Source organism: Rhincodon typus, chromosome 13 (genome assembly GCF_021869965.1).
Source record: "Rhincodon typus isolate 14 chromosome 13, sRhiTyp1.1, whole genome shotgun sequence".
NCBI classification, from domain to species: Eukaryota; Metazoa; Chordata; class Chondrichthyes; order Orectolobiformes; family Rhincodontidae; genus Rhincodon; species Rhincodon typus.
Window position 1 is genome coordinate 2598564 of NC_063344.1, and position 22508 is coordinate 2621071.

The 22508-nt window shown below is 42.4% G+C and overlaps 1 protein-coding gene across 1 annotated transcript in view; it reads left to right on the forward strand.

The window, feature by feature from the left end:
* The window catches only part of LOC109918187 (collagen alpha-1(IV) chain-like), a 197314-nt gene extending 176735 nt beyond the window's left edge, over window positions 1-20579 (forward strand). Inside the window, exons 25-32 of the mRNA XM_048604479.1 lie at window positions 6462-6560; window positions 7091-7141; window positions 8056-8241; window positions 10226-10359; window positions 14842-14911; window positions 17873-17944; window positions 18528-18653; window positions 20473-20579. Coding sequence (XP_048460436.1) covers window positions 6462-6560; window positions 7091-7141; window positions 8056-8241; window positions 10226-10359; window positions 14842-14911; window positions 17873-17944; window positions 18528-18653; window positions 20473-20579 — 845 coding nt within the window. The remainder of the gene's footprint in view (window positions 1-6461; window positions 6561-7090; window positions 7142-8055; window positions 8242-10225; window positions 10360-14841; window positions 14912-17872; window positions 17945-18527; window positions 18654-20472) is intronic.
* Window positions 20580-22508: the final 1929 nt, after the last annotated feature.

The window sequence follows — 22508 nt, forward strand, 5'->3', positions numbered from 1 at the left end:
CGGGGTGGATAGCAAGAAGCTTTTTTCCCCAGAGTGGAGGACTCAATTACTAGGGGTCACGATTTCAAGGTGAGAGGGGAAAAGTTTAAGGGAGATATGCGTGGAAAGTTCTTTACGCAGAGGGTGGTGGGTGCCTGGAACGCGTTGCCAGTGGAGGTGGTAGAGGCGGGCATGATAGCGCAATTTAAGATGTATCTAGACAGATACATGAATGGGCAGGGAACAGAGGGATACAGATCCTTGGAAAATAGGCAACCGGTTTAGGTGGAGGATCTGGATTGGCACAGGCTTGGAGGGCTGAAGGGCCTGTTCCTGTGCTGTAATTTTCTCTGTTCTGAGGGGGGGATCTTATAGAGGTGTATAAGATTATGAAAGGCATGGATAGGGTGAATCCACTCAGTCTTTTTCCCAGTGTTGGGGAATCGAGGACTACAGGGCATCAGTTTAAGGTAAGAGGAGAAAGAATACATAGGAACCTTAGGGGCATTTAAAGTTTTGGCAAAGATCTGTAGCTCAGGTTGTGGGTGAGGTTGTTGACTTGCTTGCCAAGCTGGCTTGTTCTCATTCAGACGTTTTGTCATCATGCTAGGTGACATCATCAGTGGAGCCTCCGATGAAGCAATGTTATTCTACTGCCCTTGGAATTTATACTCTCTGGTCCGTTATGGTGATTAGTGTCATCAGGTTTTGATCTGAATGGGTTGTATACGGGGTCCAATTCTATACGTTTGTTGACTGCATTACGGGTGGAGAACCATGCCTCTAGGAATTCCCACGTGTGTCTATGTTTGGCTTGGACTACTATAGTTACCTTGTCCCAATGATGGCCTTCATTGTCTGAGTGTACCGATATTAGGGAGAGTTCATTGTGCCATTTTTGCTGCTAGTTGATGTTTATGTACTCTGGCTACTTTCCTTTCTGTCTGTCTGATGTAATGTTTGTGGCAGTCATTGCATGGTATTTCGTAAACCATGTTGGTTCTGCATGTTGTGGGAATGGGTTCTTTAATCCTTGTGAATATTTGTCGTAAAGTGGCTGTGGGCTACCGTGATTCCTAGTGGTCTTAGGAGTCTTGTTGCCAGTTTTGATATGTTCTTGATGTAGGGCAGTGTGGCCAGTGTGTTAGGGTGTGTTCCATATACAGACTCGTACAGATCAAAACCGGAAATGACACTACTCATCATTGACTCAATCTGAGGGGCAACTTTTTTACACAGAGGATGGTACACATATGGAATGAGCTACCAGCGGAAGTGGTTGAGGTGGATACATTAACAACATTTAAAAGGCATTTGGACAAATACATGGATAGGAAAGGTTTAGAAGGATATGGGCCAAGTGCAGAGAAATGGGATTAGCATGGATAGACATTTTGGTCGGCATGGACCTGTTTGGGCCGAATGGCCCATCTCCATGCTGTAGGACTCTATAACATGAAAGAATATGACAATCTATTTTGCACAAAGGTAAAGGAATCCTTCATGCTTCTGAATTCATATCCAGCTATGAAAGACTATGTGCTGGCATTACTTAAGCACTGTGCTGCACACTGACAGTGCTTGTGTCAAGTCAATGTTAGAGGTAGCTAGCACAATCTAGTTGTTTCCATACTTGAGGGGATTGTCTTTGTGCAGGCTACAAAATGGCATCTACTGCAGCTCGCATCTCAAGGTCCCTCATGGCAGGCTGATACAGAATGTAAAGTCTCGGTATTAGAAGACAGAGGGTAGCAGTGGAAGGGTGCATTTCTGAATGGAGGGCTGTGACTAGTGCCGTTCTTCAGGGATTAGTGTTGGGACCTTTGCTGTTTGTAAAATATATAAATGATTTGGAGGAGAATGCAATTGGTCTGATTAGTAAGTTTGCCGATGACACAAAGGTTGGTGGAATTGCGGTTAACGATGAGGACCATCAAAGGATACAGCAGGATATAGATTGGTTGGTGACTTGGGCAGAGAGATGGCAGATGGAGTTTAATCTGGAAAAATGTGAGGTAAAGCATTTTGGAAGGTCTAATGCAGATGGAAAATATACAATAAATAGCAGAACCCTTAAGAGTACTGATAAGCAGAGGGATCTGGATGTACAGGTACACAGGTCACTGAAAGTGGCAACGCAGGTGGAAAAGGTAGTCAACAAGGCATACAGCAAGCTTGCCTTCATCGGCCGGGGCATTGAGTTTAAAAATTGGCAGGTAATGTTGCAGCTTTATAGAACCTTAGGTCGCATTTGGAATATTGTGTTCAATTCCGATCGCCACATTACCAGAAGGATGTGGTGGCTTTGGAGAGGGTACAGAAAAGATTTACCAGGGTGTTGCCTGGGATGGAGGGCATTAGCTATGAGGGGAGGTTGGAGAAACTTGGGGTTGTTCTCACTGGAACAATGGAGGTTGAGGGGGGACCTGATAGAGTTCTACAAGATTATGAAGGGCGTGGACATACTGGACAGTCAGAAGCCTTTCCCAGGGTGGAAGAGTCAGTTACCAGGGGCCATGGGTTTAGGGTGCAAGGGGCAAGGTTTAAAGGTGATGTACGAGGCAAGTTTTTCACACAGAGGGTGGTGGGTGCCTGGAACTCGCTGCCGGGGGAGGCAGTGGAAGCAAATACTATAGTGACTTTTAAAGGGTGTCTTGACAAATATATGAATAGGATGTGAATAGAGGGATACGGTCCCCGGAAGGGTAGGGGGTTTTAGTTGTGATGGGCAGCATATCGGTGCAGGCTTGGAGGCCGAAGGTCCTGTTCCTGTATTGTAATTTTCTTTGTTCTTGTTAGAAGCATGCTCAAATATCACAGGAACTACTCAGGCAGCAAAATAATACTGTAGCTCGAAAATGGAATTAAATTTTGCATTCTGCATATCCCAGTAATAATTATTCAGTATTGATTAACAGGACAGATTCATTAACCAAAAAAACTAGAGATAATGGAAATCCTAAACAAAAACAGATATTGCTGAAGAAACTTAGCTCTGGCAGCATCTGTGGAGAGTTAACATTTTGAGTCCAGTGACCTTTGTTCAGAACTGTTTGTATAGAGTCATAAAGATATACACCACGGACACAGACCCTTCGGTCTAACGCGTCCATGCCATACCTATCCTAAATAAATCTAGTCCCATTTACCAGCATATGGCCCATATCCCTCTAACCCCCTCTTATTAATATACTTATCCAGATACCTTTTAGATTGTAGCTAGGAAAATGTAGGTATATATGCTGAAGATGGGTGGGGAGAGGGGGGAGGAGTAAACAGCAGGTGAACCTGGAGCCCAGAGAGAGAGCGAACAACAGTTGGGCAAAAGAATGGGTAATGGTCAGCCTGGGAGAATCAATAGCTGCTAATGGGACCATTATTGAAATTATTGAACTCAGTATCGCGTCTTGAACGCTGAAGGATCCCCAAGCAAAAAATAAGGTGCAGTTCTTCGAGCTTCCACTGAGCTTCACTGAGCACTGCAGCATGCCCAAGACAGAAATAACAAGGTGTAGAGCTGGATGAACACAGCAAGCCAAGCAGCATCAGAGGAGCAGAAAAGCTGACGTTTTGGGTCCGAACCCTTCTTCAGAAATGGGGGAGGGGAAGGGGATTCTGAAATAAATAGAGAGGGGGGAAGGCGGATGGAAGGTGGATAAAGGAGCAGATAGGTGGAGAGGAGACAGACAGGTCAAGGAGACGGGGATGGAGCCAGTAAAGGTGAGTGTAGGTGGGGAGTTAGGATGGGGGTTGGTCAGTCAAGGGAAGATGGACCGGTCAAGGAGGCGGGAATGAGGCTGGTAGGTAGGAGGTGGGGGTGGGTGTTGAGGCGGGAGGAGCGGATAGGTGGGAGAAAAGATGGACAGGTCAGGGAGATGGGGATGGAGCCAGTAAAGGTGAGTATAGGTGGGGAGTTAGGATGGGCGTTGGTCACTCCAGGGAAGACGGACAGGTCAAGGAGGCGAGTGCCTCCTTGGGAAATTACGGACAGGCAACAAATGATGGCCAGCCAGCAATGCCCACGTCCCACAAGTGAATAATAAAAGTACAATTCTTTAGCTTCCCACAATTCAAGACCTTAGCAACATCGCTCTGGTTGTTAGTTGTAATGTATGAAGGTAAAAGTAAGTGTACTCAAACCGAAACGTCAGCTTTCTTGCTCCTCTGATGTTGCTTGGCCTGCTGTGTTCATCCAGCTCTACACCTTGTTATCTCTTAAATGTTTGTTACTGCTTTTTTACCCAGCTATTATACCATTGAATGAATAAAAAAGTACAGCACAGGAAAAGGCCCTTTGGCCCTCCAAGCCTGTGCCGACGATCATGCCGTAATTATCTAAAAACAAACTTGCCATTTTTCATTCCGTATTGCTCTATTCCCTCCCTATTCATGTACCCATTCAGGTGCCTCCTAAATGTCTTCAATGCGCCCACTTCCACCACCTCTTCTGGTAGTGCATTCCAGGCTGCTACCACTCTGCATGAAAAACTTCCTTTGTACATCTCCCTTAAACTTTCCCCCTCTGACCTTGAACCTGTGCCCCCTTGTAATTGAAACTTCAACCCTGGGAAAAGCCTCTGACTATTCACCCTATCTATGCATTTCATAATTTTATAGACCTCTGTCAGGTCTCCTCTCAGCCGCCATCTTTCCAGTAAAAACAATCCTAGTCTTTTTAACCTTTCCTCATAGTCAATGCCCTGTAGACCAGGCAACATCCTGGTGAACCTTCTCTGTACTATCTCCAAAGCTTCCACATCCTTCTGGTAGTGTGGTGACCACAACTGCACACAATACTCCAAATGCGGCCTAACAAGAATTTTATATAGCTGCAACATGTTTTGCTAACTCTTGTACTCCATGCTCTGGGCGAAGAAGGCAAGCATGTCATATGCTTCTTAATCACTTTGGCCACCTGTATTGCCACTTTCAGGGAACTGTGGACCTGCACACCCAGATCCATCTGAATGTTAGTGTTCCTAAGGGTTCTGTCATTTACAATGCAATTCACACCTAAATCTGATCCTCCAAAATACATCACCTCGCATTTGTCTAGATTAAACTCCATCTGCTATTGCTGTGCCCAAGTCGCCAATCTATCTATATCCTGTTGTATATTTTCACAATCGTTGGCACTATCAGCAACTCCACCAATCTTTATTTCATCAGCAAACTTGCTTATCAGACCACCCACATTTTCCTCCAGATCATTTATATATACTACAAACAACAAAGGATCAAAGACTGACCCCTGCGGAACACCACTAATTACTGATCTCCATTCTGAAAAACATCCTTCCACCAGTATCATCTGTCTTCTATGACCAAGCCAGTTTTCTATCCATCTAGCCAGGCCACCCCGAATGTGGGACTTTATCAAATGCCTTACTGAAGTCCATATAAACTACATCCACAGCCCTTCCCTCATCAATTATCCTTGTTACCTCTTCAAAAAATTCAATCAGATTGATGAGACATGACCTTCCCTGGACAAAACCATGCTGCCTGTCCCTAACCAGTCCAGTTTCCTCCAAATGCGAATACATTTTCTCCCTCAGTGTCTTCTCCAAGAGTTTCCTCACCACAGACGTCTTGCTTACCGGCCTATAGTTTCCAGGATTATCCATGCATTCTTTCTTAAACAGGGGAACAACATTCATTACTCCCTAGTCCTCTGGAACTTCACCTGTGGTCAATGAGGATGTGAAGATATCTGCCAATGCCCCAGCTATTTCCTTCCTTGCCTCTCTGAGTAACCTGGGGTAAATCTCATCTGGTCCTGGGAACTTGTCTCTCTTAATGCAATTCAGGATTCCCAAAACTTCCTCTTTCAATATGTTGACATTCTCTAGAGTATTCACACACTCATCCCTGACCTCAAAATTAGTCATGCCCTTCTCCTTGGTGAAAACCGATAACAAGTACTTATTTAGGATCTCCCCCACTTTCTGTGGCTCTACATATAAATTCCCTCCTTCATCCTTGAGTGGGCCTACTCTTTCCCTTGTTATCCTCTTCCTCCTAACATACACATAAAAAGTCTTGGGATTCTCTTTGACTGTTTGCTAAAGACATTTCATGGCCCCTTTTTTGCCTTCCTAATTGTGCATTTAAATTCCTTCCTAATTTCTCTGTAATCCTCCAGGGCTTCATCAGTTTGTAGCTGCCTAGACTTGTCGTATGCTTCTCTTTTTCTTTTGACTAACCCTACAATTTCCCAAGTCATCCATGGTTCCTGAATCCTGCCATCCTATCCTTCAGTTTTGCAGGGACATGCAAGTCCTGCACTTTAGTCGATTGGTCTTTAAAAGCCTCCCACATGCCAGAGGTAGATTTGCCCTCAAATAACTGTTTCTAATCCACATTCTCCTGTTCCTGTCTAAGTAATTGAAAGTAATTTCTTTTTTACTGCTGGTTAACCCTATGAAACAAATGTTGAAAGCTTTTCTTCCTTTTTTTTTGATATCCCAAATCCAATATAGGAATGCCAGGTCGCCATGGTCCACCAGGATTAACAGGTGCAAAGGGCCGGCAAGGACTTGATGGTATTCCAGGTCCTCATGGACTGAAGGGAGATCCAGGTGAGCTACTCCTGAAAAAGTATTTTGAGTTCATCTTCAATAACATTTCCGTTCAAATGTCAGGCATTTTAGCAGGAAGTTCAATAAACATTACTGGTAGACTGCGTTCAAAAAGCATACAAATTTCTTAAAGAGTTCAACAGGGTAGGTGCAGGAAGGATGTTTCATCTGGCTAGTGGGGTGGAGTGGGGAAGGAGATGGTGATGGCTGGACAAGGAGACTCAGTCTCAAACTTCCAGTCATTTAGAACTGAGATGAAAAAAAATTTCTTCACTCAGATTTGGAGTTGTCTCCCCTCTTGAAAGGCTGCAAAGACTGTGTCACTAAGTTTAAGACAGAAATCAATAGATTTCTAGATAAACGAGATATCAAGGGACATGGGAAAACTGCAGGAAAATGACATTAAGGTTGAATATCAGCCATAATCTCGTTGAATGATGGCCCAGGTTTGAAAGGACACTACCACTATGCCACAAGAAGGCACATTAGTTTTAGTTCAAGCTAAATACAGATATTTTTCTCACCTGCAGGTTTACCTGGAAGAGGATATAAAGGCCAACCAGGCCCATGTGGGCAATCAGGTCAGATTAACATGTACATGTGAAAATTGAAATATAGATGGGTAACATTGTAATACATGTTAGTCACAAAACTCTTCCCACTAGAAGTGCATATTAAAAAATTATAAGTCTAAAGTCTATGATGTTTGCATCCATAGATTTCAATTATTGACATGCTGCCAGTAGAAAAAAATGGCCTGCTGCCATTGCATGTGTGGAAAATTGTTGTTTCTGTGAAATAACTGCCAATTGGGCACAGAAGCCGGTATCCCATCACTAAATCACCTTTTATTTACATGTGCACAGTACATGGGCTCTGACCAGCTAGCTCAGAGCCAGTCCCCAGAATGAGGAGACTCTCTGAATCTCCTGTTTATACTTTTTTTCCCTTTTTTAAAATTATTTTCTTAATCTCCTGCTTTTGTTTTCTTTTTCTTTTTTTACCCATGTGTGCATGTCCAGGTGCGAGACATAGTAAAAACACCAGGTGTGTAAATAACTTTATTGATAGTCCATCAGGAAAAACACCCATGTGACCAAAGAACCAGTGGCAAGCAGAGCCCCTGTGGGGGCAATACCTATATGAACGAAAAAGTGAGGGGAAGGGGTAGGGATCAAATCAAAACAGAGTTCGAGTGAGAAATAAAGCACTCCACACCCTGTGGTACCCACCTCTCCCGAAAGGCATCGAGAGTGCCGGTGCATACCATGTGTTCCTTTTCCAGGGACACCTGGGTCCACGCATTGCCATGGAAGAGGGGCAGGTAATCTCCTGTTTATATCTGAATCTGGGACTCCCTGATTGGCCCAGGTTAATAACCCCAATCAGGATCTTGTACTCAATGAGATCCACCTGGTCCTCATTCCAATCATTACAATGTGTCATGGTGCTGTTCACATTATTAAAAATTTATTTTCTTTTTGAAATCAAACAGGTCCTAAAGGAGATACAGGACCTCCAGGTGATGAGAGTGAAGGAGGCCCTCCTGGTCCACGAGGTGACATAGGTCCTCCTGGGCCTCCTGGCCTCCCCGGTGAATCTGGCCCACCTGGTCCTGCAGGAATGAGTATTCAAGGTCCCAAAGGAAACAGAGGACCTCAAGGCACCCCTGGGCCTGCAGGTAAAACCTAGTCGCTATAAGTTATAGCATATTAACTCTATAAATTAAAATGCTGTGGCAGCTAATTTTACCCACAAGAATGGGTTGGGAGAGAAATGTTTTAAAAAAATCAAATCCAATCCCAACCTGCATCAAATTTGTCCACTTCTAGCTTTAATGAAGATGCAGAGCAAGAGTGGGTGTGAGTGGGTGAATTGTTCCAAATTACCTATTTGTTCAGGGGAGCCATGTCTGACAATAACAGTTTATAAGGAGGAATTTGCTACATCTTCAATATTTCCGGCACAAGCTGGAAGCAACTGTGGAGAAAATGCAGTCTCCCAGCCAGTCAAAATTGCAGCTGAGTAATACGCTCCAACTGGAGCTCCTATGGTCCTTGTTTCCTCCTCTTTCTTTTCCCCGCTTTGGTCTTTCGGCGAGTCCTGGCTTGGTCTCCCAGCGGCTTGTGGTAGGTCTTGGCCTGGTCTCGCGGAGGCTTATGGTGGTGTCTCAATTCAGCGTGTGAGCAGATCCTAGGCATGTTCCCGATTGCATGTGTGGTGGTGGCGTCAACAGATAGCAGAGCAAGATAAGCAGAGGACTCCAAGACTGTTAAACTTCTGACTTAATCCCTTATTTTCCTAGTTTAAATTACGGAAGACTTTAATATAAACTACAACCTATTTCTTTATTTTTCTACTATTCTATGAAGTAATGCTTAACTTTTTTAACTCTCATTTCTCTTACTATTTTGTACCTAAGCTTTTATGTACCTAGGTACCTTGGTACCTAAGATGGCGCCATGTGTGGTGACATTATGCACTTTTCACTGTACTCCTGTACTTCTGTACATGAGTACATGTGATAATAAAATCTAAAATCTAAATCTGTACTTTTCCAAAAGTGACAGTTGAAGTTTTCAAGTGTTATATGATACAATTATTAGAAGAAAAAGTTATAAATGCTATTAAACCCAAGGCTGACTTCCACTGTGATGCTATAGGGTGGTTTAGCATTGCCAATTAACATCAGAAATTACTTGACCAGCCAAAGATTAGTTTGTTTTTATTGATTGAATTGTTATGAAGGCTGCCAATACAATTGGATATTTTATAACTGATGTCTTTACCATCTTAATGGGGATGCAATGTTAAGTAGTTAAACATTTTATAAAATAGTAGTATTTACAAATCAACTGGTATAATTGTTATTGGAAACTAATTTCTATTACCTGAAATATCTACTTTTGGTATGAATGTGTATCCACATGAGAGGCAGAATCTAAAGACGTGTTCTGAAAAAGGTCACTGGTCTTGAAACATTAACTGTTTTCTCTTCATAGATGCTGCCAGACCTGCTGAGTTCCTTTGGCAATTTCTTTTTGTTTCAGAATCTAATGGAGCCCTTAGGTGTGGATTAATAGGTTGGGGGCCTTAGAAATGGAATGAAAGGTACTAAATGGAGTATTCATCATTGCCCACACCCCCCTCCCCCAACTCCCTGTGACTACATCAGGATGTGAAGCTTGGTCTTCCCAACTCAAAGCCAATTTATGGCCACTTCATATACCGCTGACAGAGAAGGGCTGTACTGTTTGGGGAGGCTGCTCAGATAAAGCTGACAGCCTTCATGAAGGCTGGATGGAGTTGGAGTGAAAACAAAGACTTTCTAAACAGGCATTCTGTGGCCCATGGAAGTAAGATTTTCTCCCCCTCCCTCCCAGTAGTGGCCTCCACTACAAGTGGAGCTACTGAGATGCCAGCCCTCTGATTTTACAAAACCTCTTGGAGGCAGGATCTCAGCTGACTACCTGATTGTCTTTCCGTTTGTTGGGGCTTCTGAAAATGGCAGCAGCAGGTTTGCCATCGACTTTCTGCCTAGTTAACTGAATCACCACGCTACCCATTTAATCCACTCCTAATGTGTCAATATTTAACAAATATATATGAAATAAGTAAAATATTGGAAAATATTCTAATTAATTCAGTCTGCTCTTTATGTTGAGGTCCTCGTGGATTAAAGGGATTGTTTGGACTGCCAGGGCCAGACTGTCTGAAGGGGAACAAAGGATCATCTGGTCTCCCAGGATTTCAAGGCAACCCAGGTGACAGGGGTGAACCAGGTGCAAAAGGACAACCAGTAAGGAACTTGTCAAATATATTTTTAGCTCTTATTTGTATGCATTATAGTTGTGACGGAAGGCACAATTCCATTTATGACCAAATTAACACACAATTTGGGGTGATAAAGATGACATTTTAAAAAAAATGACTTTTACAGTCTGTTCAGTTACAAAGCCACAATCACAGTTCATATCATAAAATAACATCCAATGTTGCAGTAAGTCGCTTTATATCTTTGCCTTTGGAATGGAACCTAGAGAGATGAGGTGTTAATCAGTCTTCACAATGAAGATGCATGCAATAAATTAGTGGTCAGAAAATACTGTGCCACATATGGTCACATTTCTGAAATGCACCGAGACTCCTGTCAGAAGAGGAAAGTCAGATAATCAGGCCTTACATGGAATGAAGTTGGATGTCTCGAACCTAATTCCTAATTTGGGACTCATTATACCAAAATAACTATGATTTAGCAACAATTTAGTATTAAATGGAAATTTTTTTTCTACTCTGGGCACATATCTAAGAAATTATATCAAAAACAATGACTGGAAAATAATGGTTGGTATGTGCTTTTTGCTGATATCTGATATTGGCATCAACCACAGAGTGCTCAAATTAAGAAAATCTCTCTTTAAATGACCACCTTACTTTTGATAGGTCAGGAAGAAGAGTCTGCTTATCCTGAATAAAGTCCCAAAGTCTCAGACTTAAATGACGCATCCTTATAATCAAATAAAGTCTTGGCTATCTATAACTTGCTCTACCCCTAGAAGATATATTTAACTTTCAATTTCTTTAAGACTGAACTACTTTGCATTCCCCATTCCCTCACCACACATTTGGAGATAATGCATTTAGATGCTTAGGTTACACAACCTGAAATCCCCAACCCCCACTCCAAATGAAACTGAATTATCACCTTAGAGCAATTGAGGAAGCTAAATTCAAAGTGCTAAAAGTTGAACTTGTGTCCCTTGCAGGACCATATCATCTTTTTGTTATCTCAAATAATTCTCTCAGAATGAGATTATTAATTTGTGTGAACAGATTTATCCTACGCTCACTAGCAGCGGGGATCAGACTGTCGTTCCAAAAGCCCAACATTTTTACAATGAGAAAACAATTTCATCTCATCTGTATGAACTGGAGTAAGGTACGTGCCCTATTGTTGAAAGGATAGATTTCCAAACTGCCAAAGTCTCCCAACGAGGTTGACGGGGGTTGTGGCAGTTTTTGTTTTCTTTATTCATTCACGGGATGAGGGCATCGCTGGCTAGGCAGCATTTATTGCCCATCCCTAATTGCCCAGAGGGCAGTTAAGAGTCAATCACATTGCTGTGGGTCTGGAGTCACATGTAGGCCAGAGCAGGTAAGGATGGCAGGTTCCTTCCGTAAAGGACATTCGTGAACCAGATGGGTTTTTCCTGACAATCAACAATGGATTCATGGTCATCATTAGATTCTTAATTCTAGATACTAATTGAATTCAAATTCCACCATCTGCCATGGCGGGATTCAAACCCAGGTCGCCAGAACATTATCTGGGTCTTTGGGTTAACAGTCCAGCAATAATACCACTAGGCCATCGCCTCCGCCACGTGCAGCATATAGTCCCCAAATCTGAATTTTAAGGTCACTTCCGAATTCTATAGCAGTACATGTGCAATATCCAAACATAGACAGCCTTTTCTGAGCTAACTGGATAAAGAAGGAGAGATAAGCTGAGAACTCCAATTCCCTTCCATTACTGTCTATAAGCGGTGTAAAACTAGATAAGAACTTTCAGGCTGGAAGCCTGTGACCACTGGTATTTCACAAGGATCTGTACTGGGTCCACTTTTGTTTGTCATTTATATAAATGATTTGGATGAGAATATAGTAGGTATGGTTAGTAAGTTTGCAGATGTCATCAAAATTGGTGGTATAGTGGACAGTGAAGATTACAAGAAGATCTTGATTAATTGGGTCAATGGGCTAAGGAGTGGCAGATGGAGTTTAGTTTGGATAAATGTGAGGTATTGCATTTTGGTAATACAACCAAGGACAGGTAATACAAACTATTAATGGTAGGCCCTGGGTAGTGTCGTAAAACAGAGAAACCCAAGGGTTCAGGTGCATAATTCTTTGAAATTTGTGTCACAGGTAGACAGGGTAATTAAGAAGTCATTTAACATGCTTGCCTTCATTGCCCAAACCGTTGAGTATAGGAGTTGGGACATCATGTTGAGGTTGTACAGGACATTGGTGAGGCCTCTTCTGCAGTACTGTGTGTATTTCTGGTTGCACTGTTATAGAAAGGATATTATTAGACTAGAAAAGGTTCAGAAAAGGTTAGCCAGGATGTTGCCAGGAATGGAGGGTTTGAGATATAAAAAGGCTTGGTTAGGCTGGGACATTTTTCACTGGAGCATAGGATGTTGAGTGGTGACCTTATTGAGGCTTATAATATCATGAGGAGCATAGATAAGATGAATGACAAGGGTCTTTTCATTTGGGTGGGGGAGTTCAAAACTGAAGGGCCATATTTTTAGAGTGAGAGGAGAAAGATTTAAAAAAGGACAAGAGCAGCAACTTTTTTTTTTACAGAAAGTGGTTTGTGTGGGGAATGGCACCTGCACCAACCCATTCTCCCCCGCCTGCCCACATGCACACAAACATTCATCAAGAAATTGGCTGAAGACGGGTATCTGTAATGCTGGTGACCATTGGAGGAGGCCAAGATGGATCATCCATTCAGCATTTCTTGCTGAAGATTGCAGCAAATGCTTCAGCATCATCTTCTGTACTAATATGTTGGGCTCTTCCATCACTGAAGATGGGAATATTTGTGAAGCCTCCTCCTCTAGTGAGTTACTTAATGTCCACCACTACTCATAACTGGATGTGGCAGGACTGCACAGCTTAGATCTGATCCATTGGTTATGGGATTGCTTAGCTCTGTCAATCACTTGCTGCTTATGCTGCTTGGAATGCAGGTAATTCTGTTTGGTAGCTTCACCAGTTTGATCCTCATTTTTAGATATACCTGGCACTGCTCCTGGCATACCCTCCTGCACTCTCCATTGAACCAGGGTTGATCCCCTGGCTTGACAGCAATGGTTGAGTGGGGGATATGCCAGGCCATGAAGTTGCAATTCTGCTGCTGTTCATGGCCCACAGTGCCTAGCGCCCAGTCTTGAGATGCTAGGTCTGTTCGAAGTTGGTCCCATTTAGCATGGTATTAGTGAAATGCCACGAGGTCAAGTATGTTTTTCCCTCAACACCTGCAGCAGACCTAGTCTAGCAGCTACGTCCTTTAGGACCCAGCTAGCTGGATCAATCGAGCCACTCGGTGTGGACACTGAAATCCCCAAACACAGTACATTTTGCAGCCTTGGCACCCTCAGCACTTCCTCCAAGCGTTGTTCATCATGGAAGAGTACTGATTCATCAGCTGAGGGAAAACAGTACATGGGTAATCAGCAGGAGGTTTCCTTGCCCATATTTAACCTGAAGCCATGAGACTTCATGGGGTCCAGAGTCAATGTTGAGGACTCCCTGTGTAACTCCCTCCCAAGTGTAAGGTAAGATTCCATGAGTACGACTATGTCAAGCTGTTGTTTGACTAGTCTGTGAGACAACTCTCCCGTTTGGCTCTAGCCTCCCCAGTTTTAGTGAGGACAACTTTGCAGGGTCAAAAGGGCTATTTGTGCCATTGACTTTTCAAGACATAGGTCAATGCCAAGTGGTCGATCCAGTTTCATCTCTTTGTTGAGACTTCATAGCAATTGATACAACAGAGTAGCTTCAGAGGGCAGTTAAGATTCAACCACATTGCTGTGGGCCTGGATTCACATGTAGCCAGCCCAGGTGGTATTTCTCTACCTGACATCATCAGTGAGTTTGTTGGGCTTTTCCAACAACCAACAGGGGTTTCATGCTCATCATTTTCTATCTGTCATGGCAGGATTCAAACTCCAGTCCCCAGACCATTAGCTGAGTTTCTGGAATAATAGTCCAACGATGATACCACTAGGCCATCGACTCCCACCTCAGTGGTCTCTCTCCATCCCCAACCCAAATCTATTGCCCCCCCCACTCCGTGTGCTTACCAAAAAGGGAAAATAGACCTTGCCAAGCATCCTCCATGTTTTCCTGCACCTAATCTACGTCCCTGTAAATATTGCGGGTATGGTCATGTTGGTATAGATATCCTCATGAAGAAAACAGAGGATATTCATTCATGTTAGGGGCCTGTTGATACCCACACAGTAATCCTTGTGGAAACAGATGTAAATATAAGATGTTGTTACAGCATACACATTACCTGGGGATAGTAAGTAGGAAAACATATAACAGGCAGCAAGGAAATGTAGTCATGATAGCCTTTCTACTTTAGTTCACACAAAGGTAATTTTTCTAATGGAAACTTCTGATGGACAAATTGATGCCCTCACCTACTGCCAGACAGAACATTTATTTCTATGTTTGTTGATCTTTCTCTTCAACTCTGCAGGGAATTCCAGGCACATCAGCTCAAGGTCCCAAAGGCGAGCGGGGTTCAACCGGTACCCCTGGGTTCCCAGGTATTACTCAGGAGTTTGGGTCTTTTTGCTATGTATAAGGTTGTTGAAAATTTATGATAAATGCTACAATTCCAGCATAAACTTGCAATGGTCAGTACTTACTTGCAGTCTCCTCATAACTTCCGATTAAGGGAACATTACGTCTGCTTCTAGCCCTGTAATACAAATGTAACTTTTCACACTGAGGGAAGATCATTCTTACTTGACTACTGTTCAGGAAATGCACAAAGTGAATCTCTCACCCATTCTAATCTAATTTCCACTAATTCTCAATGACGGAGGCAGAATTGGGAGGAGGAGGATGAGGGAACCATCAGATTAGTCCAGAAGCATGAATCACTGACCAAAGCAGTTGACCATCAACTAAATCATTACAAAGGGAAAAGATCAACTTGCACTTATGTAGCACTTTTTGAAATCGAAGGATATCCTGAAACACTTTACAGCTAATGACGTTCTCTCAAGGTGTAGTTACCGTTGTAATGCAGGAAGAACAGCAAAATGTTCCTACAAACAACACTTGATTGCTGATCAGATAATGTTTTTTTAGGCTGAATTTTAATTTTGGCAGATTTCCTGGAAAGTTTCTCTCTGCAAGCTCTAGTGAGTTTTCTCATGCCATCTTCCCAAACTCCACTTATTCCCTATTTTCCATGCCCCTTTAACATCCTGCTCGTCAACTTTTTTCACTCTCCACAGGCAGAAATACTAGCCACTTCCGGGGCCTCCCAGGATTCCTGATTCTAGCACCTTTTGTAAAACTCAGTCATGCCCTGGTCAAGCACAGGCAGTCCACAGATGCCCTTCATAGTCATTTATTTGCACCAGTTCATCAGACGGAAAGAAACTGGCAACCAACGTTGTTGGCGCAGACAAGGTCATTCTGGTGAAAAATGCATGCAATCACTGCCCATGGAGTGTCCTCAAGATCTTGATGATGATGGAGGGCCAGAGGAACAAGAAGTGAGCTGGAGTTACTCATTCTTACTTTCATGTCAGGAATTGTCACCATCTAGTTTCTATCCAGCTGTTGGGAGAATGGGCAGCTGCGTATCAATGAGGTGAGAAGATATAATAACGAGGCCATTAATGCAGCAAAGGCCTCTCACTGCTCTCTAGTAAGAATCTTATTTCATCATTCAACACTTGTTTGGAAAATGGGACCTTTTGCTCTCAGGAATCTCCTCACTGGCCGGCTCACACAAGTCTCCCTACTTTCTTGCCATTGCTCACGTCATTCAGGGGCTAGGAAGATTCGGCCCACTACGGTGTTGATTGAAGGATAAACATAACAGCCAACTGAGAGTAGAGAGGTCATCACTGTAATCTTTCATCCAAAACAAGGCACCTGTAACGGCGCAGCACTTCCCAAGTATTGCATGGAGTGGTGCCTGAATAGCTGTCCTTAAATCTCTGGAACGGTATGCAAGTTCATAATCTCTGACGAAACAGCAGAGAGTAAAATGCAGTCTCAGCTAGAGAATTCAACAAAAGTCACTAAGAGAATACTGTCCTTGTCCAAAAATCTTAGTTGCCCATCAACCAGTTGGCTTTGCTTTCCGCTACATTTTAATTTTTAGCTGTAGATCTACGTTAAAGCTCAATTTGTGTGAAACTTGGAAACACCCCCAAATTAAGATTTTAGAGATAGCAAGATCTGCAGATGCTGGAGTTAGAGACAACACAGTGTGGAGCTGGAGGAACACAGCAGGCCAGGCAGCATCAGAGAAGCAAGAAAGTTGACGTTTCGGATCAGGACCCTGCTTCAGAAATGGGAAGGGGGAAGGGAGATCAGAAATAAAGAGAGAGGAGGGGTGGGGCTGGTGAAGGTAGGTGCGATGGTATTAGGTGAGTGCAGGTAGGGAGTGGTCGGGATTGGTCAGTGGGATGGGTGGGGCAGATAGGTGAGAGAGAAGACGGAAAGGTTGTGTCAGGTCAAGAAGGCAGGGATGAGAGGGTGGGTTGGACATGGGATGAGGCCAGGGGGTGGGGAAATTTTAAAACTAGTGAATTCCATGTTTAGGCCATTGGATTATAGGCTCCCAAGGCAGAATATGAGGTGTTGCTCCTCCGGTTTGCGGGTGATGTCATTGTGACACTGGACATTGTGACAGCTCCCTTCCCTTCCCCAGTTCTGAAGAAGGGACCCAACCCGAAACGTCAACTTTCCTGCTCCTCTGATGCTGCCTGACCAGCTGTGTTTCTCCAAATTAAGATTTTGCAGAGGTTATTGGGGAGGTAGAAGATATAATTAAGTACCAACAGGTTTTGGATGATGTGTCTAGAAAGTGACATAAACTATTGAGGAAATTCATCCATAAAGGTGCTTTGGTATAAAAACAGCATAAAATCAGTTCTGTGTGAATTTTGTCAGTGAAAAACCAACTGAATGAGGCTCTAACAACAAGCGGCACCGTGACTTTCCAGGATGCTCCTAGAAAATGAGATTTTCAATTTGCATTGAAATTACATTAGAAGTATAAACATGTAATGGGATTCAATGTCATAATCAATGAACTAATATTCTTCAGGTCCTGATGGGCTTACTGGGGAGAGTGGTTTCATAGACTCATAGAATCCCCACAGTATGGAAACAGGCCATTCAACCCAACAAGTCCAAAAAGACCTTCCAAAGAGCATCCCATCCAGACCCATCTCCCTACCCTATCCCTGCATTTCACATCGCTAACACACCTGACCCACACATCCCTGGACACCATGGACAATTTAGCATGGCCAGTCCACATAACCTGCACACCTCTGGCCTGTGGGAGGAAACCAGAGCACCAGGCGGAAACCCACGCAGACACGGGGAGAACCTGCAAACTCCACACAGATAGTTGCCCAAGGCTGGAATTGAACCCTGGCACTGAGGCAGCAGTGCTAACCACTGAGCCACCATGCCATTTGTTTATGTATTGCTTATTCTATTTATTTCTCATTTAATTTTTTTTACTATAGGTTTACAAGGTGACAAAGGAGTCAAAGGCCAGACTGGAGATGCAGGATTGCCAGGACTGCCTGGGCAACCAGGTAACCTTACAAGTTAACAAGAGCAAAGACTGGGAAAAATAATATTGAAATCACTGGGTTAGGAGCTAAAATTTCTAGATGTTTATTTTTGAAGTATTGGTGCATTCAAAACCCAAAAGGAAAATACAATGAATCTGAAATACGTCTGGGCCATATTGGGTTTCATGATGTTGAGATGTCACTGCCTGCTACATGAGATAAGTATTAGAAAGATGAGAGTGATCATGTCCCACACTGGATCATAAGCAGGTTTTAATTTTGAAACTGAGTTTAGTAAAGCACATTGTAAAACCTCTGCTAAGATATCCAATACTCTCTGTGGCAAATTGAACACTCTTCTGCGAAGTAAGGAATCAAAGCTACAAGATTGTGATTGTGGTATTCTGCAGTTCATTAGTTTTGAGAAAAATGAAAATTGGTCACTTTTCCAGAAGTACAATCTCAGGATATTTCGGGCCTTCGTATTTATTATAATCTTGTTAGTAGTTTGAATTAAGGAGCACTTAAAGGATTTAGACATGACTTGAAAAAAATGTAGGTGTATCATTCTGGAATTGTTTCTATATCACCTGTTTGCTCTTAGGTCCAGAAGGGCTGCCATCTGTTATATCAACAATACCTGTAAAGGGCGATTCCGGACTCCCGGGTCCACCGGGGCCTGAAGGACGAAGTGGAACTCCTGGATCTCCTGGACCACCTGGATGTATCGGTACTTTTAAAACACTAAAGGAACCTAAAATTTGAGTCTTAGTCCAAGGCAATTCTCACAAATACTGTAAACTCATTGTGATGAAAAACAACTTATTTTGGTGATTTTAGATGTTAAAAGGGGCAAAATTAATTGATTTTGTGGGGTTTGTATTGTATCCACAACGAGCCTGAATGCTATATTGGGTCTTTTTACGTTTTAGCAACACTAACAGCTGCTTGAAATAAAGAAGACTCCTTGCACACATTAATGAGGAACATAAAGATAATGCATTAGCACATTTTTCAGAAATTTGTTCACACTGAGAGGTGCAATAGCCAGTCATAATGTTAGCTAACTTCAATCTTAAATTACCTTAATTTGGAGCTACTAGGAACAAGATCAATCCTATTGAATAGCAGAGCAGGCTCAAGGGACCAGAATGGCCTACTCCTAATCCTATTTCTTATGGTCTTATGAAATACTTCTTCTGCAACATAACTGTAACCCAAGCAACTACCAGTTCACAGTCATTCCTACCTCCCACTGTCCATCTCAAATTCCTCCCGGACTAGATCTCCTTAACTGTTTCAAATTGTGCTGGAAAGTTGCAAGCTTTTATCGGACATATAATTGTTGCCAGCAGTTCACTAAAGAATTATGCTAACAAGGTCCAAGGCATATATTTGAACAAAATCCCCAGTCTCCATTGTCCGGTATGTCCAGATTCAGGCAAAACAGGGTCTAAATAAATGTCTAACCCCATATTCATTTGATCATGCTTTCACCTCTTTCCTATTTATTACCTAATATTTGTGCCATCCCTCTTAACTCCAGAGTGTTAAATCTTAAGGTAGATTTTCAAATTTCGAACTGAATGTAAAACTAGCATTTCAGTGGAAATGAAAACCCAGTTGCTTCTATATCGAGGCAATTAATCTGCAACATCAGTTTTACATCTGGATGACAAGTTAAGTATCCACTGCTCCTAACCTTGCAGTACCTCTGTTCAGGGAGATATTTTAGCCACTATTGACCAGCAAATAATGGAACTTTCACATTATAAATCTAATTAAAATTACACAAACATTGCTTGGCTGAAAATTGGCAGCTGTGCATCATTTATTCATCTTACACACCGCTTGAATTTCCTCTCACACCAACTGTACATAATCTCCTGCTTTACCTTGAGCTGAGCTTCCAATTCAATATCTTCTCTCACAAAAGGAGCCTACTTTCCTGATTATAATAGGACCCACCTCTACTCCTACCTTAGTTGATCTGCAAGCAAAACAGTCATCAAATCTTTTGTTCTGTCCAGTCTTGAATATTCAACTTCTATTCTGGCTGGTTTACCATTCTCCATCCTCCAAAAACATTCAACCCATTCAAATGTCTATTCCTCAAAACTTGACCTATACAAAGTTCCATTCAATCATTCTCCCTTTGCTTGTTGGCCTATATTGGTTCAAATACCTTCATGGCTGTTCTTCCTTATCCTTCTAGTGCTCTACCAGTCCTACAATCCCCCAGGAATTCTGTGTTCCTCCTCTGACCTCTTACACATCCATTTTCTCTAGCCTTGCTGTTGGTGCTTACACCCACAGCTATCTAAGCCAAGCTCTAGAATTCTTGTTCTAAACCTCTCCACATTCTTGTTCACTTTTAAAAGTGTCTTCAAAACCTAATTCTTTAGTCACCCATCCAAACTTCTTTCAGTGTGTCAATGGTGCCTCATGATGCTTTGTTGAAACATTATGAAATGCTTTCATTCATTAAGGGCACCATGTAAATATAAATTGCTACAGTAACATAACACTGTTATTTCTTTAACAAACAGGTAGCCAAGGTCCAACTGGTTCACTTGGTCGTAATGGGCCTCCTGGTGGTATGGGGCGTCCAGGACAAAAAGGCTCGCCAGGATTTCCTGGACAACAAGGTAAATAAGAAAAGTTTCAAATAACAATGAGTAATTCTTAATCTATGACTTCTTACTAATCATTATCATTAATTGGGAAGGAAGGCCAGTGAGAGGAAGCTATTTCATTTATGATTTATTATAGCTATTTCTTAATCAACCTGTTCAGAGATATTATGACACCATCACTACAAAAAACTCATCTTATTTTAATTTGGAGGGCAATAGTGGGTAGCCTGAGATTGAACCCATTGGCAGAAAGGTATACTATAGGTTCAGTGTGTTCCCAGAGGTATTGGGTGGTTAATATTGGGTATGATGTTGGTAGTTAGGTCAGCAGCACTCCACATTATTCATAAATACACAAACAGTTCTTCTTCGTTTAGTACCAATTTCACATTTTGAACATCCCACTATTGGCTGCAAGATTTTATGTAGAATTTTATGATACAGGCAATCCCCAGGTTCCACTCCTGAGTCCATTCACAAGTTGGTTTGTGCAGGGCCATATAAAGCAGCCAACCATAAGTATAGATGTAGTGATTATAACAAGATCAGCCAGGTGGACCTCAGAATATAAATTCCCTGATTGGGGCTGTTAATCTGGTCCAAGCAGAGAGCCTGGGTGACAGATATAAACAGGAGTGTCAGAGGATCTGTTCACTCAGAGCTGGCTCTGAGGAAGTCGGACCAGTGTCAAGTACTATGTACTTGTAAACAAAGGGTGATTTCATGACGGGATACCAGCCTCTGTGGAGTTATTTCATAGCAAATGTCTACATGTTGATATTTAAAATTACATCCCTATATGGGAACGTGTTTGTAAATCTGAGCGTTCGCAAGTTGGATGACCATAAGTCAGGGACCTCCTGTATAATAGGATTCATGGTCTGCACATACCTCCTGCCGATTTACTTAAATGTGTCCTATTAACATATCCTAAAGCTTTTTCCCTCATACTTAATAAGCTTCCCTTTCAATACATCTATGCTTGTCACTCAGCCATTCGTGGTGATAACAAGTTCCACATTCTCATCATTTTGAGTAAAAGAAGCTTCTACCGAATGCCTTATTGGTTTTTTCAAGGCTATTTTTTTATTAAACCAGTGTCCTTAGATTTGGACTTGCCTGTAAGCATATGTGTTGAAATGATTATGCATAGCACATGGTCCGTCTAGTAGGACATTTAAAATTACAGAAGGGTCCAATACAGTGTCTAGATCTGCAATTGTTCATGAGGCTGCCATCAAATTCTGGCAGCTGCCTGGCCACGCAGCAGAAGACTCTAGGAATCATGATAGTGCAAGTGAAAAGTCTCTCTACTGCATTTTAAGATTATAACCACTCCCTTTTCATTGGATGAATGGAGTTAATATGGAATTACCCTCTCTTCGCGGTACATAAGAACTAGGAACAAGCAATTCAGTCCCCTGACGGACTCTTGTGTCATGCTGATCTTGTCCATTTCTTAGCCCCTCCCCATAACCCTGGAGTAGATTCCCAACCCTTTGATAAAAGTACTTTCTCCTCATCTCTTTTTTAATCTGCCACCCCTTAGCCTAAAACTATGACCTGGTGTTCCAAATGTTCTTCTATTTTAAATCCTGAAGGAATCTCCACTGCAACAATAAACAGCACATTGTAACATGCTTTTCAAAATTTAGTAAAACAGATTCATAACTAAAATTCTCCACACACTCGCTATGCCCTTCATAAGTTGTAAATAGGCAAATACATTTCTAAGACCACTTTGGCCTACATCACATAACCAGTGATATGGAGAGAAGAATACACCGGCCTAACAAGCAAGTAAAAGAATATTCCAAAAAATGAGGCTATAACCTCATTACAACAAGGTGCAGGGCTGGATGAACACAGCAGGCCAAGCAGCATCATAGGAGCAGAGAGGCTGACGTTTCGGGCCTAGACCCTTCATCAGAAAAGCTTTTCTGATGAAG